This window comes from Mauremys reevesii, linkage group 2 (genome assembly GCF_016161935.1).
Source record: "Mauremys reevesii isolate NIE-2019 linkage group 2, ASM1616193v1, whole genome shotgun sequence".
NCBI classification, from domain to species: Eukaryota; Metazoa; Chordata; order Testudines; family Geoemydidae; genus Mauremys; species Mauremys reevesii.
Window position 1 is genome coordinate 7,775,191 of NC_052624.1, and position 21,833 is coordinate 7,797,023.

The window sequence follows — 21,833 nt, forward strand, 5'->3', positions numbered from 1 at the left end:
TCAGGGTTGGAAGGGACCTCAGGACGTATCTAGTCCAATCCCCTGCTCAAAGCAGGACCAATCCCCAACTAAAGGTAGAATGTTGTATAGGTGATGCCATTGTAATTGTCCTTGGTGTGGCTTGAGGGGCCACTAAGCTGCTGTCTTTCAGTTCATATGTAAAAGAGAAGACCTAATTGCCTATGGTAATTAAAGAGCTCCAGGCACTTTTTGCAAGAAGCTGGGCTGTTAATTCTAGTGTCCTATTCTATTGTAGTCTTACATTGTGCTCAACACCATAGGATCTGAGCATCTTCCAGTCATTCATTAAGCAATGTGACTAACTTTCCTCACATGTTTGTTGTCTCATCTGCTCCCCTGTGGGAAACCTGTGTGCAGTGGAGTGTTTTGTTTTGGACATTTATTTTAGAATACGCACACACACACACACACATTTTTAGAATACGCACACACACACACACACACACACACACATTTTTAGAATACGCACACACACATGCATATTTGCCATATGTTTATACTAGAGAAGGTGCAGTCCAATGCACCTTGCACTTGGAGTGGGAGGTGGTGATCTTTGTGATGGTCTTTAGTTCCTGTTGGAATTAATTCTCCTGGCCAAATCTCAGTATAGAGAATTCTGCCTCCTTCCAGTCCACTTGTACTTTTAGCTGAGTATAGTATTCTCCACTTCCAGATCCAATCTGTTGGGTACTGTTGTCGTGCACTGCTAAATAGCTGCCACATTCCACATCAGAGGTAGTTGTATTTCAGTGGTCAGTGAAGTGTTTCCTATGTCTCCTTTGCTGAAAGTACTTAGGGATCCTCTGCTGAAAGGCACTACATACATGTTGTTGTTGTTGTTGGAGCGGGGAAAGGGTGATGTAAGCACTTGTGGAACTGAAGGTACCTACATGCATAAGTGTTTGTACGATCAGACCCATACATAGTACTATGTACATACCAGCAGCAGTGGAAGCTTCCTAAAAGTGGGGGGCCACCGGTGCCCTGCCCCCTCATTGCTCTTCCCCCAGAGGCTCCGCTCCCACACCACCCCTTCTCCCCAAGTCCCCACCCTCACACTGCCTTTTCCCCCGAGGCCCAGTTCCCACAATGCCTCTTCCCCCCAAGACCCTGCCCCTTGCTCACTCCTCTCTGCCCCCTCCCCGTGTCACTCACCCTTATGGCCAGTAGAAAGTGATGGGGCCCTGTCCCCCCCGTTACAGCATCCCTGGTACATACTTGTATGTGTCTATATATAGGGCCCTACCAAATTCAGGGTCCACTTTGGTCAACTGCACGGTCATAGGATTTAAAAAATCGTAAATTTCATGATTTCAGCTATTTAGATCTGAAATTTCACAGTGTGGTAATTGTAGGGGTCCTGACTCAAACGAGAGTCGGGGAGGGGGAGCTTTGCAAGTTTATTGTGGGGAGGTTGCGGTACTGCCACCCTTACTTCTGCGCTGCTGCTGCCGGCGGTGCTGCTGTCGGAGCTGGGTGGCTGGAGAGCAGCAGCTGCTGGCCGGGATCCCAGCTCTGAAGACAGAGCCGCCGCCAGCAGCAGTGTAGAAGTAAGGATGGCCTGGTATGGCATTGCCACCCCTACTTCTGCACTGCTGCTGGTCGGTGGGCACTGCCTTCAGAGCTGGGTGCCCGGGCAACACCCGCCACTCTTTGGCTGCCCAGCTTTGAAGGCAGCAGTGCAGAAGTAAGGATGGCAATACTTAACCTTGCAATCCTTTGGGTCAGGACCCTCAATTTGAGAAACACTGGTCTCCCCCGGGAAATCCGTATAGTACAGGTTAAAAACACACAAAAGACCAGATTTCACAGTGGGAGACCAGATTTCATGGTCTGTGATGCATTTTTCATGGCTGTGAATTTGGTAGGGCCCTACCTATATATAAATCAGTAACTTAAACATATCACTTCAGGCCTATGGGCAGGGCCGGCTCCAGCGTTTTTGCCACCCCAAGCAGCGGAAAAACAAACAGACAAAAAGCCGTGATCGTGATCGGCGGCACTTCAGTGGCAGCTCTACCGCCGCCGCTTCGTTCTTCGGCAGCAATTCAGAGGTAGTTCCTTCCCTCCAAGAGGGACTGAGGGACCCGCCGCTGAATTGCCGCTAAAAAGCCAGACGTGCCGCCCCTTTCCGTTGGCCACCCCAGGCACCTGCTTGCTGTGCTGGTGCCTGGAGCCGGCCCTGCCCATGGGCAGTGGGTATCAGAGGCCAGGGGAGGCTGAGCCTCCCCAGACAGCCTGGTGTGCCCTGCCCATGCTCCACCCCCCAGACCACTTCCTGCAGTTCTCACTCTTCCGCGGCCCACCCAAGTTCAGGCCTATTTTATGAGAGTAAAGATCAGGTATCTGAAATCGCCTTAGTCTATTGTGAATTTCCTCAGAACTTCTGAGAGCATTAGAACTAGAACTTACGTTTGTCTGAATTATTTAAAAAGGTACAAGTCAAAGAAATACACCTCACCCTTCGAGTCACTCGAAGGGTATGTCAGCAAAGTGATGCAGTTGCACAAAAGGCAAATGCAATTCTGGGACATATTAACAGGAGGGTCGTATGTAAGACATGGGAGGTAATTGTCCGGCTTTATTTGGCACTGCTGAGGCCTCAGCTGCAGTGCTGTGTCCAGTTCTGGGCACCACACCTTAAGAAAGGTGTGGACAAACTCGAATGGGTCCAGAGGTAAGCAACAAAAATGATAAGAGATTCAGAAAAACCTGAGCTATGAAGAAAGGATTAAAGGACTGGGCACATTTAGTCTGGAGAGGAGAAGGCTGAGGGGGGACATAATGACTGTCTTCAAATATGTAAAAGGTTGCTATGAAGAGGGTGGTGATTAGTTGTTTTCTATGTCCACTCAGAATAGAACAAGTAGTAATCATAGAATACATGGTCAGAAGGGACCTCAGGAGGTCATCTACTCTAACCCCCTGCTCAAAGCAGGACCAATCCCCAGACGGCCTCCTCAAGGATTAAACCCACAACCCTGGGTTTAGCAAGCCAATGCTCAAACCACTGAGCTACCCATCCCCTGCTTGGCTTACTTTGTATCAAGGGAGATTTAGGTTAGATATTAGGGGGGAAAAAATTCTAACTGTAAGGATATTTAAGCAATGGAACCAGTTACCTGGGAAGGTTGTGGAATCCCCATCAGCAGAGGTTTTTAAAAAGCATGTTAGATGAACACATCTCCAGGATTGTCTAGGTATAATTAATTCTATCTCAGCATGGGGAAATGCACTAGGTGACCTCTTGAGGTCCCTTCCAAGCCTACATTTTTATGATTCCATGATTCTATGACGATTTGTAAAACACGGATTGTATTTTATTGTGGTTTATTGGGGACAGGATGTAGAACTGAAAAGCCCAAATTGATTTTAATGTAATATTTAATATTTTACATGTATCTGGCAGCCACACTGTCTCCGAGAGCTGTTATTTTTTAATCAAAACTTGTTTTTTCAAAATAAGGCTTTTTAACCAAAAACTAAATTTTTCATGGAAAATTTTAATTTTGGCCCAAATTTTCTTTTTTTTAATGAAAAAATAGCAACCAAATCTATTCCCCCCCTCCATGAGCAACAAGAATTTTATGTTTAAAAAGTGGGGGGGGGGAGGTTGCCTAAAACAGTTTTCAAACATTTTTTATTTTTTGTCAGAAAACAGAAATTTTTATTCCACAGAAAATATTTTTTAAAAAAATTCACAAATTCCTGTAAAAAATAATTGGCATTTTCCAAATAGCTCCATCTGTCTGTCTAGCTATCTGCCGGTCTGTGATTTTATAAGGGGGCGGTCCATCACCATGGCATTTGAGTTTCCTGAAGCCAGCACAGTGGGTACATTCTTTCATGGAGACTCGGAATCAACACTTTTTTATTGGAGGGAATCGGGCAAGGAAAGAGGGGGGAGGGATAACTCAGTGGTTTGAGCATTGGCCTGCTAAACCCAGGGTTGTGAGTTAAATCCTTGAGGGGGCCACTTAGGGATCTGAGGCAAAATCAGTACTTGGTCCTGCTAGTGAAGGCTGGACTCAATGACCTGTCTAGGTCCCTTCTAGTTCTAGGAGATAGGTATCTCTCCAATTATTACTAAGAGACAAATTATGGCTTCTGTTCCATCATCCACTGTGCACAGACCTGCCATTGTTGTCTTCCGTTCATGGAGTTTCCATCCATGGAGACCTCACAGGGCCATTCTTTTTCCAGGCTCTGTTTTCCCCAAGAACATCCTTATGCTGGTAAATATCCATTTCAGTCTTCAGGCGATATGAAAGGTCCATGCCCTGGATGATTTATCAACATAAGGACTTGGTTGTCACCTTTTCCATGGGAGACAGGGAGAGGACTGAAAAGGAGGAAATCTCCATAGGGTTCTTCTCTCAAAGTGCATCCTGAATGGTTCTCTCACCTTGGGTCTGGCCCACAAGCCCCATGGCTTCCCTGAGATCTCCACAGATCCTGAGGCATCTTTAGGAGGCTATGGCTATCTGAGAGGAGGGCATGTGAGCCTCCACATCAGCTCCTCATCCCCCTTGTCCCTGGCAGGCTGGGATCCTCGCTATCAGGACTTTCACAGCTGGCTCTCACCCTCCCCAAATGCTCCTTGCGTTACCTTTGTGCCGTGATTTTCACAGGGCTCTTTGGGGGTAGAGGAATCATGTGCATCTTCTTAGCCTGGCCACTCCTCCCTTAACCTGTCCTCTGCCAGACAGGAGGGGTCAGACCCAAGCAAAGAAGATCCCGTACTTGTGTGGATCAAGGAAATATGATTGGGCCCTAAGATAGACGTGTCAGAAGGAGAGAGAACGTTAGGCAGGGAGAGGAGTGGGAGTCTGCATTTGGGAAGGTAAGTGGGTCATGAGGAGAGATCTGAAGGAGGAGAGGCAGGTTACCTCTTGCAGGGATCCCATGCAAAGACAGCAGCATGGGAGAAAGCTCAGAGGTACCTGTATGAAAAAGATACACTGCAAATTATGATACAGTTGGTTAAATTCACACCAATGTAAGCAGGTGCCACTCCAGCGAGTTCAGGTGCTTGCTAGATACTGGGATTGACTTAAATCTAGGAATCAGAATTATTAGTGTCACTTGTGTTCAGGGCCGCCCAGAGAATTCAGGGGGCCTGGGGCAAAGCAATTTTGGGGCCCCCTTCCATTAAAAAACAGTTGCAATACTATAGAATACTATATTCTCGTGGGGGTCCCTGTGGGGCCCGGGGCAAATTGCCCCACTTGCCCCCCCCCCCGGGCAGCCCTGCTTGTGTTGCTCGGTTCTCAAAACAAAGCTTACATTCAATGTAAGTTGTGCATTGGCCTTGTGATAGGCCCTCTGCATAGGGGAGAATTTAACCGTGGCTGTATAATATTTTATAAAGGCAACTATTTTGCTAATGGCTGGTGGCTCCCAGGGACTTCCAGTGAGGGTATCTTAGTAATGGTTGGAGCCAGTGAAGGCGCTCTTGGTCATGAATGGCAAATAGACAATACAAAGAGTTCATGGTGATATGTGCTAAGCGGGCAGTGATAGGGTGTATTTCCCTCTACAAGCTGTTATTGGTTTGGCAAGAACTTTGGAATGCTCTAGCAGGAAGTTGGTGACTCTGAAAGTTGCTGCATTGACCCTCTGATGAGTTGAGCTATGCCAGCAAAGGGCATGTCTACATTAGAAATGCTACAGTGGCACAGCTTCGGTGCTGTAGTGTAGACACTTACTACAGTGGCAGAAGTAAATCTACCTCTTCAAGAGGCAGAAGCTAGGTTGATGGAAGAATTCTTCCATTGATCTCATAGTATCTACACCAGGGCTTAACTACATCTCTCAGGTGAGTGACTTTTTCACACGACGTAGCTAAGTTGACTTAATTTTATAGTGATGAGCAGCTCATAAGTTCTGTAGCATAGACAGAACTCTCTTTTTCTGGAGCAATTTGATCCTAGAAGCAGAACTCTGAAAATGGTGTCTGATGTGGTGGATAGAGATGGGGATTGAGCATTTAAATCAACCACTCACTGCTTGGAGGTGCAGATTCAGTTGATTTGAGTAAGAAGGGTGGTGTATTTGCAAAGAAAAATGGTCATTATGGATTGAATTATACACTTTAGGGTAGGTAAAGGTTAAAGATAAACTAAGAATATTGGTTGTGAAAATGCAGAATAGTATTGTATTGTCTTTGTTTAGACTGCTCACAGGAATGGATATTCCAGGCTTCTCTTAAATTAAGGGTGGGGATGGGCAAACTAGTTTGAAGAAAAACCTCTCAAATCTTCTCCCCACCCCAAATTTGAGCAGAACCTGTTCTGAGGTTCAACATTTACAAATCTCTCAAGTTCTAGTAATTTCTAGTGACAAGAGGGAAGAGGAGAGTTGGCAACATGTTCTGGGAAGCCCTGAAATGCAGGAGATTTGGAGACAATGGGTGGCTAGATCCCAGAGGGCACTGAAGGATTTACTGAACACCACACATCCTAACCAAGAGAAAACACCAAACTTGGAAAGCGTCTCCCCCTACCCACTATATTCTCAACATTGCCAAAATGTAGAAGGCCTGCTTGGGATCAGGACAAGGAGAAGGAGTTGAGGATGGAGAAGAAGGGAGCTGGTGCTGGGAACAGTGAGAAGGATGGGTGTTGGGAGCTAGCAGACCTCAAAAGCTTTGGGAAACCTTGACGCGAGTGTCTGAACTTCAGGGGTTTATCCAAACATTTCTCAACATTTTTGTTGGTTTGCTTGTTTCTGAGCTTGGCACATTGCTAACTCCATATGGCCAAAGACAACAAATAAAAGGATGTGACACTGAAAGAACCTGGTGCTTCTGTGTGGCAGAAGCAGGTGAACTTTTTGTAGACAGAGATCAAGTGGTTTTGTTTAAATATTAGACACATTAGACAGAGGCTGATGGAAAGTGCTGTGATTGGAGCAATTGTGCTTCAGAGTCTTGAAGTGATTTAGGAAGATAACAGTTTAAGGGAGCTTTACTGAAATGTGCACGATGGACAGAAAGTTAAGAGAATCTGCCCCACAATTCTCCAGCTGGAGGTCAAGTGACTGCCCAGTTCACCAGTGAAATACCGAGTTTACATTATACCATCTTAGCGGCTGATGACACCTCGGGGACATGGTGATGCTGCTCACAGCTGCTGAAAGCTGCCTTCTGTGGCTGCCACATAGCCAGAGAAAGGCATGGATGTCTCTTTACATATTAAGGAAGGAGCTGTGTGAAAAGCAAATATATTTTCATTTAGAATGATTTCTACCAGGATTCGTACCGTAGCTGATCTTTCCAGCAGCAGTATCAAGGGCATGACCTGGCAAACTCTTATTCCTATGGCTAGTCCCTTACTCTCACTAGTCCCAGCGGGTTCAAAATGTGGGGGCTGGCATGAGCTAGCTAGGATTATTAGCATGAGTCTAACTAGACAGGATTGGGCTCTTCAGACCTGATGTAGCTCCCATTCAAATACATGGAAAGCCTCCAGTGACTTACAATAGGAATGGGATGAAGCCCCTTGGGGGTTGGCCCTGAACCATTGAAGTCAATGGGAACTTTGCCATTGACTTCAATAGTAGCTGGATGAGACCCTTAGGGCTTCAGCCAATGCATAAGCGCCAGCTCTGTGGGTGCTCTGCTGGAGCACCCTCGGAAAAAAAATAGTGAGTGCTTAGCACCTACCAGCAGCCTCGCCAATCAGCTCCTCCCCCTGCTCCCCAGACCCTCCCACCTGCTGGTGGGCCCTGCCAATCAGCTCCTCCCCCTACTCCCCAGCCCCTCCCACCCGCCGGTGATCAGCTTTTCAGTGGCACGCAGGAGGTGCTGAGAGGCGTGGGGGCAGGAAGAGGCGGAATGAGGGCGGGGCATGCTCGGGAGACCGGGCGGAATGGGATGGGAAGAGTTGGGGTGGGAGTGAAGAGAAGGCAGGAAGAGGTGGGACGGGGCGGAGTGGGTGCAGGAAGAGGTGGGGCGGAACCTGGGGTGGAGCAGGGATCAAGCACCCCTGGGGAAATAGAAAGTTGGTGCCTCTGAGCCAATGCCCCTTGCAGTCAGAGGAAGGGCTCGCATGGACGTCAGTGGATATTGGATGGAGTCTTTAGGACCAGCTCCTCAAAGGTATTGAAACGCTTAATGCCCACTTCAGTGGGAGTGAGGTGCCTAAATACATTTGAGGATCCAGGGTCATGGTGGATCCCCTACCACTGACCATTTTTAAAGCCCAATCAGATGGTTTTCCAAAGGATCCACTCTAGGAGTCGTTTTGGGGGAGGTCTATGGCCTGTGGTTATACGGCAGGCCAGAGGAGGTGATCACAATGGTCTCTTCTGACCTTGGAATCTATAAATTAGTCCCCAAAGGTTTGTCTTGACTAGGATTTAGGGATGTGTTGTTGGGACATGTTAGCTCACATGCGCTAACACCTCTAGTCTAACACAAGGCCGTGTAGGCTTTAACATGTGCTAGCTGATTGAGTTGGAGCCAGATGGGAGGTTTAGCACATGTTATCTAACGCCTTCTGTCAATTGTCAGGCTTTCTCCACAGCGCAGAAAGGGTCAGTCCCAGGCCAGGGCCTTGCCTCAGCACACAATTTATTGGTTCAACAGAAATTTGGGGGGAAAATGTCAAAATAAAGTAGTTCTCCTGCCCATCGTAAGCTGCAGTTCCCAGAGGCTTTTCCTCACCTCTCTCAGCATCTCCGGGCAGGGGCGGCTCTAGGAATCCCGCCGCCCCAAGCAGGGCGGCGCGTCGCGGGGTGCGCTCTGGCGGTTGCCGGTCCCGCGGCTCCGGGGGACCTCTTGCAGACGTGCCTGCGGAGGTTCCGCTGGTCCCGTGGCTCCGGTGGAGCATCCGCAGGCATGCCTGCGGGAGGTCCACCCGAGCCGCGGGACCAGCGAACCCTCTGCAGTCATGCCTGCGGGAGGTCCCCCGAAGCCACGGTACCAGCGGACCCTCCACAGGCATGACTGCGGAAGGTCCGCCGGAGCCGCCTGCCGCCCTGCCGGCCAAATGCCGGCCCAAGCGCCTGCTTGGCGCGCTGGGGTCTGGAGCCGGCCCTGTCTCCGGGTCCTTGCCCTGACCCAGAGCCTACTACAGAATCCTCTCTGCTCACTGCACTTCACCAGCTCTGCTGAGCTCCTACTGGCCTTTCTAAGGACCCGGGGCTCCTCAGGCCTCAGCTGGGAGGCATTGGTGAGGCTGGGCCAATTGCCCTTTAAAAAGGCCAGCCCGCCTGTGATACCTTCTAACTCACCTTTTATCCTAGTTAAGAAAAGAATCGATTTTAGGTGAAACATGGCCCCATTACCACAGTCTCTGAGCACCTCACCCTCCGTAATGCATTTATACTCACAACACCTCTGGGAGGTAGAGCAGTGCAGTTATCCCCATCGGCATCGATAAAATTATTGTCATTTTTTTTTACAATTTCAGTGCAAATAACCTTTTTTTTAAAAACAGACAAACTTTTTCTGCCACGGAGGTGGCCCAAACACAACAAGCTAGTCCTGAATGAAAACCCGGTAGCCAAGATGTGTTTAAACAAAAAGAGAAACTGACCAGCATAGTTTCACGTTCAGGGCAGAACCAAGAAACTAAATCAAAGGCAAAAAGGAAATTTGACTTAAAAAATCCTTTCAGTTGTAATAATCTATTCTAGGTGGTTGTTAGGAGCACTCGTAAGAGCATATTTAAATCTATTTAACTAGCTGTATGTCTACTCATCTCTCTATCTACCCATCTATTTTGAATGATGTCTGGATATTCTGCAAACCATCCCTTGTTTTCTGTAGACCAGGCCTTAATTCAGGTCACTTTAATTCTGAATAAGTGTGTCCACATAGGGCTTTAATGCAGTTTAACTAATCCACTTTAGTTTTCCTGAGTGTCCCCATACAGACAAGACCTAGTTCAGGGAAGGAGGTATGGTGGGGCTCTTCATTGGGGATTAAAGAGGTAGATGACTCCATTCTCTGTGAGGAGGGATCAGGAGCTGGGACATTTATTGGAGGGCAGAGTGGGCTGAGGAACTGAAAGTGTTTCTGTCCCCATAGCTGTGACTGGTAACAAGCAGCACAAGGATCGGAGTCAGCCTGAAAACGACTGTGTTTTCTCTTCTAGGTCCTTGGCCATCGGTCACCAGTATTCCTCCCTGGGGACTCAGCCCATCCTCTGCGGCAGCATCCCAGGGCTGGTCCCGAAGCAGCTGCGCTTCTGTCGGAACTATGTGGAGATCATGCCCAGCGTGGCGGAGGGGGTCAAGATCGGGATCCAGGAGTGCCAGCACCAGTTCCGTGGGAGGAGGTGGAATTGCACCACCGTCAATGACAGCTTGGCCATATTTGGGCCTGTGCTAGATAAAGGTGAGTGCTGAGCTATAAGGCAAGCAATGCTGATGCATGTGGACTATGAGCAGCAAATAGACATTGAAACCCATCTTGTAGTTGGTATCATTTGTCGTGACCTTTTCTTTGGGGCTGGTATAAAGTACCACGCAGGCTTTCGCCACCGAGCACCCCACCTACGCACTTCCAGCCTGATGTAGAGAGGCCATCATTAGAGCAAAGAGGCTAGTTCAGTCCCAACACCTGTTTAGCCCTGGGCCTCTCCGATGAGATGGCCAACAGCAGTGGGCCCACTGGGAAGAGGACTGTGACCTCCCAACTCTTTCATACAGGCTACCAAACACTCCTCAAGTGGTAACAATTTTCACTTACTGCCCACCCGGGGCTGGAGTTGAACAGGTGACCTAGAGAGCTGGCATTTCCGAGGCCCTGAATCATCTAGTCTCCTCCCATAGGCTTGGATTGTTAATGCAGCAGCTGTTTCCATTGGTAGAGCTGGCCCTTTGGATTCCATTCCAACCAAACGTCATTTCACGCCACATCGGATGGTCTGGGAGTGTCAGTGATTGCAGGCTGGCTCGGCCTGGCATGCTGTCAGGCAGGCTGAAACCCCACCGAAGGGCTGTACGCAGATACACGGCATTGATATTGAGCAGTTGGGTGGCATCGGACTGAGCCTTGTGGCAGGGCCGCCCAGAGGATTCCGGGCGCCTGGGGCAAAGCAATTTTGGGGGCCCCTTCCATAAAAAAAAGTTGCAATGCTATAGAATACTATGTTCTCGTGGGGGCCCCTGCGGGACCCGGGGCCTAGGGCAAATTGCCCCTCTCCCCCTCTCCCCCCGGTGGGCCCTTCCTTGTGGCATTGATTGTTAGGGATGATCTTATTTAACACCATCATCAATGATATCAAAGGGGGAGTCAGCTAACTGCCCAGGATTAATGGGTTCCCCTTTCAGAACTGATTGTGCTTTTAGTTTCTAGATTTTGGTGTTGGGCACTAGATAGATTCATAGATAGATAGATAAGGTGCCTGGGGATAGATCCTGGGGGCCTGCCTGGCTAAATAGATTTGGATCCAACTCCCATTGGAAGTCTTTCCATTGACTTGAATGGGAGCTGGATCAGGGCCTTGTCCCATATGTTAGACGCCTCTTTTGGAGCAAAAGCAACTGTTTTATTCTGCTTTGCATCCTGGCTTTTAGGGCCCAGTCTGGCTCCCACTGATTTCAGTGGGAACAGGATCAGGCCCTTAATTTTAGATTAGCATGAATAAGTTCAGCTGAAAGGCAAGCTTGTTTTTCATTTGACCTCCCCGGAGATAATGAAGCTGGACTCCCTGCTGTATAGGAATATCCAACAAAGTCTGCTGTGCCTTCAGGATAGCAGCAGTACAGACCTGGAAGTAATCCTTTCAGTGTGCAATTAAAGACACTGTGACAGGTTCCCAAAAGGACCGACACTCCTCCCCCTGAAATTAGCTTGTCTGAAAGCCAGAGCAACACCAGTTGACCTCATGTCAGCAGTGCAAGGCAACCTCTAGGATACATTTCAGGGAGACCATTCTAAAGTCTGTTTATATGGTTGAGCTCATTAGTTCACCTCAGGCCAAGATCCACTGTTACTTGCGATCAGAAGGTGTTGGGGCGGGATATTGTTTTTATCCTACTGTGTAATTCAGAGGAGCTTTGGATCCTGTCGTGGTGAACTTTATAAAATTCCCGGAGTGCATCACAGCAATATACTGAAAGTAATGTCTGTATCATTATTGATTGGAGAGAGACAAGGTAATATCTTAGATTGAGCCAGCTTCCATTGGTGAAAGAGACAAGATTTCGAGTTTACACAGAGCTCTTCTCACATTACATTCATATATTAGTATCTAGAGACACCAACCAAAATAAGGGCTTTCTTGTGGCAAGCATTGTACACACACATGGAAAAGAAAGCCAAAGGAAGTGCTATTATCCCAGGTTACAGATGGAAAACTGGGGCACATATGTATTAAGGTCTAGTCTATATATTTTTTACCTGTAAAGTTACGTTGGTTGGAGGAATGATTTTTATCAAACTAGTTACACTGGCAAAATCCCTAGAGTGGATGAACTTATAAAGGTGACTCATATCAGAATAGTAATGCCCCTTCCCCTACAGGAATAGCTATGCTGGTAGAGAGCACCTTTATACTGATCTAATGTCAGTCATGCTGGGGGGGTTGAACTTTCTAGTGTGGACAAGACCTAAGTGACTTGCCCAAGGTCCCTCAAGGCGTCTGGGAACCGAACTCAGGTTTACTAAATTCTCGTCCAGTCCTTCATCATACCAGACCTCCCTAATTCCTGATACCTTCATAAACGGCACGTGGAATGCCTCCGGTTCTCAGGGTACGTCTACACTGCAGTCCGATGTGTGATTGCAGCCCGTGTAGACATACCCAAGCTAGCTTTCATCTAGCGAGCTCCAATAACAATACCAGCGGAGCCATGGCAGCAGGGCTGATGAGAAGAGTGAAAAGGGGGAAACAGGGGGACAATTGTACCAGGGCCCAAGCTCAGGGAGTCCCCCTCAAAACATCAATAACAAGGCATGAAATGGGGATGAAATTGGAGGGGCCCCAGGAAACAGGATATACGAAGGCCCCAGACTTCTTCTCAATTGGCCTGCATGGCAGCATAGGCTGGCCACCTGAGTACACACCCAGGGTCCCAGGTGGGCCTGTGCTGCCATTGTTATTGGAGCTAGCTAGAGCCAAGCTAGATCCAGTCCCATCTCTGATTGCAGTGTAGACATACCTCAGACACAGGGCTCTGCCACCCCACACGGCCTTCTGAGATGCCTGTGGTTATATGCTAGCGTGAAGGAAGCCCATGCCCTGCCCCTGCAGCACCCACTGCAGTCAGGCGGAGTGTGTGTGCCAGGATGGGGCCCGGATCCTGCCGTCGTGCAGTAGCCAGGCTCGGCTAGGGGAAAAGAGGCTGGGACGATTTCATAACTGAAGAATGTTGTTCCTCGAGGGAGAATCTAACCATCCTTCAGTTCGGCTTCACCTACTGCAGGAGGCGGGGGCGGGGAGGGGGAGGAACGGGTGGGGGGGGGAGGAGAACAGCTCAGCCACATTCTTGTGCAGATCCCCGAGGGGAGGAACATACTTGAGCTACTACCAAAAGGAAAAAAGAAAAGTGCTGGAGTTCACAGATTAAAAGCCAAGAAACCTAGAAGCCAACTTCAGCTTCCCATTGCGGCCAGATTCTCGGCTGGTGTAAATCAGCATTGCGGACAGTGGGGCCAGTTCCTCGGCTGGTGTAAATCAGCATTGCACCATTGCGGTCAGTGGGGCCAGGTCCTCGGCTGGTGTAAATCAGCACTTCTCCACTGAAGTCATGGGAGCTATTCCCATTTTCACCAGTGGGGATCTGGATCTCAGTTTTTCTTACTAAGAAGGGTTGTTTTGGTTGGGTTTTGTTGTTGGTTTTTATTTTCTGATTTTCCCTGAAGAAATGCTCTCTAGGCTGGAATCTAATTGAAACTAGTTCAGTATTCATGCCACACTCCCCGCTTTGGTCTCATCACGAATTCAGGGCTAGGATCTGACTCTGACTCAGCGGTGTCAAAATCTTGCCGGACTGTGGTCATGTGAGGCCGCCGTGTTTTGACACTGATAGAGCCACAGTATAAAACAGGAACTTTTCTCGTGGTGTATGTGAGGAGGGGGATGCTCTAGAATCATGGACCACAAGGGTCACCTAGTCTAACCCCCTGCCAAGGCGCAGGATTTGTTGTGTCTAAACCACCCTAGACCAATGGCTGTCCAGCCTCCTTTTGAAAATCTCCAGTGAAGGAGCTTCCACGGCCTAATGAGGCGTCTGTTCCATTGTCTTTCTGTTCTTACCATTAGGAAGTTTTTCCTGAGATTTAATCTAAATCTGCTATGCTGTAGTTTGAACCCATCGCCTCTTGTTCTGCCCTCTGTGGCAAAAGAGGAACAACTTTTCTCCATCTTTTTTATAGCAGCCTTTCAAGTATCTGAAGACTGGTATCATGTCCCCCCTTAATCTCCTCTTTTCCAAACTAAACATGCCCAGTTCCTTCAGCCTTTGCTCGTATGGCTTGCATTCCATCCCTTTGATCATCTTTGTCACTCATCTCTGGCTCCTTTCCAGTTTCTCTACATTCTTTCCATATATCGGTGACCAAAACTGGACACAGTACTCCAGCTGAGGCCTAGCCAGCACTGAGTAGAGTGGTACTATCGCTTCCCTTGACTTGCAGGTAAATGCAAGCTAAAATTGCATTTGCTCTTTTTACAACAGCGGCTCATTGCTGACTCATGTTGAAACTGTGGTGCACCGCAACTCCCAAATCCTTCCCAGCAGTGCTGCTGCCAAGCCAGTTTTCCCTCATTCTGTACTTGTGCATTTGATTTTCCTTCCCTAAGTGTAGCATCTTAAGTTTGTCTGTTGAATTTCATTTTGTTGTCTACAGCCCAGTTCTCCAGTCTATCAAGAGCCCGCTGGATTTTAGCTCTGTCCTCCAAAGTATTGGCAACCCCCAATTTGTGTCATCTGCAAACTTGATCAGTGTGCTCTCTATACCTACATCCAGGTAATTAATAAAGATGTTAAACAACACCGGACCCGCAACAGATCCCTGTGGAACAGCACTTGACACCTCCCTCCAATCCACCATCGTTCCATTAATACTCTTTGTTTGTGGTTGTTTAACCAAGTATGTATCCACTTAATGGTAGTTCTGCTGAGCCCGCATTTCTCCAGTTTTATCGAAGTGCCATGTGGGACTGTATCGGAAGCCTTGCCGAGGTCCAGGTATATGATGTCTAAGGCTATGTTTTAGTCATGGGTATTTTTAGTAAAAGTCATGGACAGATCACGGGCAGCAAACAAAAATTCATGGCCCATGACATGTCCATGACTTGTACTATATACCCCTGACTAAATCTTCTGGTGGGGAGGACAGCCTGGGGGTGCCGTGGGTGCTTGGGGGGGGCAGTCCAGGGGGTGCCACAGGTGCTCAGAGGGAGCAGATCAGGACCCCCGCTGATGTTGGGGGCGGGAGGTGGTGTGCGGCCTGGGACCCCCACTGGTGCGGGGGAGGAGCAAGGTTGGTGGGGCTGGCAGGCTCCCTACCCGGCTCCTCGAGGGCTCTGGGTGGCGCTTACCTTGAGGGGTCTCCCCGGAAGCAGTGACGTGTCCCTCTCGCAGCTCCCATTGGCCAGGAATTGCAGCCAATGGGAGCTGCAGGGGCGGTGCCTACGGTTGGAGGCAGCATGTAGAGCTAGGAGCTGAGGAAGGGTAAGCGCCGCCCAGAGCCCTCACCTCCTCCTGCACCCCAACCCCCAGCTCTGAGCCCCCTCCCACAACACCCAAACTCCTGCTGCTGCTGGGGCAGGGGGCGGTGGCCCGAGACTGCCCCAGCAGCAGCCAGTGGGGCTGGCCCTAGAGCTGTCCGAGCTGCTCAGGCGTCCCCCAAGCCAGCCGCACTGGCCGTTGCAGAAGACACAGAGGTCCCGGAAAGTCACCAAATCCATGACTTCCGTGACGAACTCGTAGCCTTAATTATGTCCACCACATTCCCCCCATTTCCACCAAATCAGTTACCCTGTTGGCATCATTTGTTCTTGGTAAATCCAAGCTGACTGTTAGTGATTACCCAGGGCCGGATTTAGGGGCAAGCGACCCAGGTGACTGCCTGAGGTGCCGGGCTTGGGGGGCACTGGGCTTGGGGGGTTGTTTTTGTTGTTAGTGACAAAAGGGAAAGTAGAATGTCTGAAATAACATGTTTCAGGTATTCCATAGGTGGATTCATTTTTCACTAACCTCCTAGAACAGGGGTTCTCAAACTGGGGGTCAGGACCCCTCAGGGGGTCGTGAAGTTATTACATGGGGGGGTCATGAGCTGTCAGCCTCCACCCCGACACCGCTTTGCCTTCAGCATTTATAATGGTGTTAAATATATTAAAAGTGTTTTTTTAATTTATTGGGGTGGTCACACTCAGAGGCTTGCTATGTGAAAAGGGTCATCAGTACGAAAGTTTGAGAACCGCTATCCTAGAATGTTCTGGACCTTTGTAGAATCTCGTGGAACCTTCCAGACTTTCTGAGAACTATATTTTCCTTGAACCTCCTAGAATGTTGTCCGCCATGCCCTCGTGCATATGTAAGGGGTGGAGCGTCACTAGTCAGTCAGTGAGATATAAGAACAAACTGAAGTGAAGTGGGAGCCCAGATGCAGTATTGTGAACCTTGTTTTATTGTGTAATTATTAAAGAGTACTTGTATTTTAAGACTTGAGTGTAAGTAGCGACTAATAAAGGACATATTTAATGAGATGCCAGAGACATCTATCGAGCCTCTATCTGTGCAACAATATAAAAGAAATACTGGTTCTTCTTTTGCCATGCTTAACATGTAATATTGGATGACTTTCTAAGACTGAAGAACAGAGACTTTTGTTCTCCCTAATACTGTTTGTTTTCCCCGTAGAAAATAAAGATGCCCCAGAAGAAGCCTTCAGGAGCTCATTATAGGAAGTGAAAAGCTCAATTGCAATCTAGTTTGCAGCAGGGGACAAATCTGATGGGAAACCAATGGGGTGGGGGCACCAAAGACACTCCTTGCTTGGGGTACCATTTGGTCTAGGGATGGCCCTGTGATTATCCCTTCATCTCCAGGTATTTGCAAATTGAATGTTTCATACATTGCTCTAGTAGCTTCCCAGGTATCAAAGCCAGGCTGATTGGTCTATAGTTTCCTGGCTCCTCCTTTTCCCGTTTTTTAAATATGGGCACCATGTTAGTCTTTCTCCAGTTGTCCAGGACCTCTCCTGTCATCCATGAGTTTGTAAATATTATTGCCAGTGGCTCCAAGATTTCTTCAGCTAATTCCTTCCCTCGGGTGAATAGTATCCAGCCCTGCTGATTTGAATTTATTCAAATTGGTCAGAAGATCTCTGATGTGTTCTTCACTTATCCTGATCTTCATCCCTCCCCCTTTATTGTCTATGGTAACTTCGCTAATCATCCGGTCACATGTTGTTTTTTTGTGAGAAGACTGAAGCAAAATAGGCACTGAGCAGCTCTGCCTTCCTATCATCTACTGGTACCAGCTCACCTTCTCCACTGAGCAGTGGACCCGCACCGTCCTCGATCTTTCCCTTTTTGTCTGACATTTGAAGAACCCCGTCTAACATTTCTTGCCAGCTGTAGTTCATTCTTTGCCTTGGCTTTCCTGATTTTTGTCCCTAAATGCTCGTGCTATTCCCATGTACACTTCCTTGGAGACATGTCCCTCCTTCCATTTCCTGTAGGTATTCCTTTTGGGTTTTAGATAGGTAAAAAGCTCCTTGTGTCCACACATGCCAGGAAAACCCCTTGTTATGACGTGTGGCTGCCCCCATCGCACTCCCTACTGGCCAAGTGTAGTACTACAGCTATTCCCTGCCTCAGGTAGTCTCAGCGCGCCACACCTCAGTCTGTTCTGGAGATGTGTTTTAACCAGCCGGCCACATCACAAAACAAGAATTCCAAACTAAAAAGTCCCAAACAAACAAAAAGGTTCTTCTGCTCTTTGGGGCTTCTCTTCAGTGCTACCCTATGGGCCCTATTCCCAGGCTACCTTTAAGAGGCTCTTTCTCTGCTCTGGGCTAGCTCTGGACTACGCTTCTCCTGCAGAGCCTGGCTCAGAGCTTTCCACAGGAGCAAGCCTTACTGCCTGTGGGCCCCACTGCTAGACTGATCTCTCTCAGCTTTTTTATAAGGCTACGGTGCCCAGGGCCACCCAGAGGATTCAGGGGACCTGGGGGCCTCGGCGGCGGGGGCCCCCGCTTCGGCGGTAATTCGGCGGCGGGGGGTCCTTCCGCTCCGGGACCCACCGCCGAAGTGCCCTGAAGGCCCACGGCAGGGGACCCCCGCCGCTGAATTACAACCGAAGACCCAAGTCTTCGGCGGCAGATCCTGGGGCGGAAGGACCCCCCTGTCGTGGGTCTTCGGGGCACTTCGGCGGCGGGTCCTGGGGCGGAAGGACCCTCCCCATTGTGGGTCTTCAGGGTACTTCGGCGGCGGGTCCTGGAGCGGAAGGACCCCCGCGCCGACGAATTACTGCGAAAGACCTGGAGCGGAAGAAGCTCTGGGGCCCCCAGAGCGAGTGAAGGACCCCGCTCCAGGGGCCCCAAAAAACTCTCATGGGGGCCCCTGTGGGGCCTGGGGCAAATTGCCCCACTTGCCCCCCCGCCCCCAGGCGGCCCTGAAGGTGCCCGTTAAGCTACCACCTGATCCTCCTTTGTCCCACCCCCTCAGGCTGGGAAGCAGCTAATTAATTACGGCACAGGTGTGGATGGCTCCATCTCCCCCTAAAGGGGCCAGTCACCCCGTGACACCCCCTCAGTATAACATGGCTTAGCTACAATCCTATTTTAAACCTGATTGTTTCTGTAGCAGAGACAGGCCCATAGGAGGGGCAGTTACATCACCAGTGATACTCAGGATCATGTCGAGGCCTGATGTTCATGGGTGTCTAGGCAATTTCAGCTGGGCTCTGCTGCCAGTTGGACATATCAGAGTCTCGTGTAGTGGCCAGGAAGCCTCTAACTGTGCTCCACTTCACCAGCTGATAACCAGGCAGGGCCCAAGAGCTGCCAGCATTCATGCCGCTGGGCAAATGCACTATTCAGTGCTCCCATCCCTGGCATCCGAACAGTTGGGTGTCTATTCATGCTGAACCTTTTGGCATTCCCCTGGCTCCTGCAGTGGTGTTTGCCTAGCTGACCCAGGCTGCAGGGCTGGGGAAAGCTTCTCAGGGGTAGGGAGATCTGGTGTTATTAAGAAGTTGTTAGTTACGCTATGTTTTCCCTTCCATCTGGTCTTAGTGTCTCTTGCGCCTTCTTTGTTAGTGCCAATGGATGGGCAGCTCAGGGGAAAGACTCGCAGCATAGGTAGAACGCGTGGTTCTCTCTCTGCAAACCACTGGAAACAAGCAGCCCAGATTCTCCCAAACTCTTTGGTGTGCGAGCTACCCTGCGAAACAAATCCTGGTGCTTGGAAGGGAAAAAATGAATCTGATCCCCATTACTCACCCATCCACTCCTATCTATTGATCGATCCTATTCGTGGAACACCAGTCACTATAACATCTATACCCTTTTAATCTATTTTTTGTGGCAAGAGAATCCTTTATTAAAGTGTTTATCATCATAAAACAGTCTTTAGGACCCAAATCCTACTCCTGACGCTAACGGAAATCCATTTGTTTCAAGGTCATTCATTGGGTGTCACTTAACTGAAAGTTGAATTTGCCCTAGAAATGTGCTTTAAAGTTATCAAAGCAGCTTTATTCTTACAGGCCACACCCAATGTTTTAGCTAAGAGGTGTGGCTCATCCACCAGAAATCTGTTGTATCTTTTGATTTCCCAAGGAGCAAACGCTAGACTGGGTACAGTCTGGAGAATATATTGTAACAATCCTGCCTAGGCGACAGAGGCTGGACTAATTAATCTCCTATGTCTTTTCCATCTCTAACTCCTCTGGTTCTATTAAGGATTGTATCTGTCTATCTATGCATTTATAAGGTGACTATCCCTGAATTATGTTAGTCTATGTTGTTCATTTAAATCTCCCCAAGCAATGTGAATTTGAATTCAATTTGAAATGCTTTGGGGCAAAAAAAACATGACTCAACATGAACAAAAGACAAAAAAAAACAAAGGACAAAAAAAAGCAAACCCAGAAATCTTATTAGGTCCCTGTCTCTTTCAGAGACCTCAGCACATAATTAAACCAGAATAAAAGTTTCCTCCTCCCTCTTTCAATAAAAGTAAATTACCTCAAACTATTTAAGCCCCCTGTTCGTTTAAATGTTAAAAGGGAGCCCTTGTCCGTCCACTTCTTTCACTCCCTCCTACCCCTCCTTGCGAAAGACTGGCCAGGGCTCTAAACCTGCCAGCTGGACTGAGAAATGGCTAATAGTTATTGTGGAGGAGCAGCTTTTAATGAACTATTGAAGAATGATACATTGATGGAGTAATGGGAGTTTAAGTCGCCCTGTAATGAAACAGGTTCTCAGTGCGGGCCCATTGTGGTGTAAATACGGCACGTCTCTCCCACTGTTTGGTCAGGGCTAAATAGGAGAGGACAGAGGGGGGTCAGCTTATGGGGGTCTCTGCTTTAGTTAATCAATCTGATTGGATTAGGGTCACTGAGACCCCTAATAATGTCAAAGGTCGTGGCCAACTGGATTAAATGCTTTGTTGAGGAGGCCTTGGATTCTTTCAGCCTTCGGGAACAGAGCTTGTTTATTAGAGTTTAACACTCGTGCAACCTTTGAAAGTCACAGTGTCCCTTTTTGTGCATCTGTGTGTTTGCCTGGGTATGTGTGTGTTTGCGCGCGCGGACGTGTGTTGCCTCGGCAAGCATCTGCACTGGCCAGATGTGCCCTCTCGGGGCGAACTCACAGTGGACAAATGGGAACCTAACGGGAGGTGCAGAGGTTTGGAGACATAAATTCATTCCGGACCCCGATGGAACATCATGTGCTGCAGAAAGAATCCTTCGCCATCACTCCTGCTAGTGTGCAAATGACAGAAGCCAAGCCCCAAAGCCAATGGTGTGACCTCTTGATTATTTTCCTCTGATTTTAACCCCAGGAAACATTACCCATACCCAGAAAGGAGATTAATGCTGCATGAGGCTTGCCTCTTTTGAAGCCAAACGATGGTCTCCTTATTAGGGAGGAGGGACTCTTACTTCCAGAGGTTGCAAGAATCCACGGTTGGGGGGCCAAGGCAAGGGGAAAGATGTGAATGAATGAGTTACTGTGATCTGCTTTGGAGACCCCAACCTGTCGTGAAAGCCCAGGTGTGAAAAGATGATCCTGGTCTGACCTCAATTTCACAGCAAGCATTGCCGGACAGATACAGTAGACATCTTAGCAGGCAGAGAAATTATGCCAACACATCTTTTGGAGGCTTCATCCAGCAGTGATAATAAATGATAATCATGTCATGTCATTTATGCTGATATCACAACGCTGGATCCCAAACCATATATTTCTTTATTTAATCAGTTCATAGATTTTAAGGTCAGAAGGAACCATTAGATCATCTAGTCTCACCTCCTGTATTACTCAGGCCATAGAATTTCATCCTGTTATTCTCGTATTGACTCCAATAAAGCCAGTTTTCCCCAAAGGTCCAGTCTTGATCTGAAGACTTCAAGAGATGGAGAATCCACTAATCCCCTTGGCTGTTTGTTCCAATGGTTAATCACCCTCATGGTTAACAAAATTGTACTTTATTTCTCATTTTAATTTGTTTGTCTTTAACTTCCAGCCATTGGATCTTGTTCTGCCTTTCACCGCTGGGTCAAAGAGCTCTGTAGTGCCTGGTGTTTTCTCCCCAGGTCTCAGCATATGCTAAATGTGCCAAGCCATTTGCTGGTATCTTCATCAGCCAGGTGGAGAGCCGGTAGCCAGCCCAAAA

At 48.5% G+C, this 21,833-nt stretch overlaps 1 protein-coding gene across 2 annotated transcripts in view; it reads left to right on the forward strand.

The window, feature by feature from the left end:
* The window catches only part of WNT3A (Wnt family member 3A), a 117,791-nt gene that overhangs the window by 52,942 nt on the left and 43,016 nt on the right, over window positions 1-21,833 (forward strand). For both annotated transcript variants that reach the window (XM_039524734.1, XM_039524733.1), the window contains exon 2: window positions 10,125-10,366. In XM_039524734.1, the coding sequence (XP_039380668.1) occupies window positions 10,125-10,366 (242 nt within the window). The remainder of the gene's footprint in view (window positions 1-10,124; window positions 10,367-21,833) is intronic.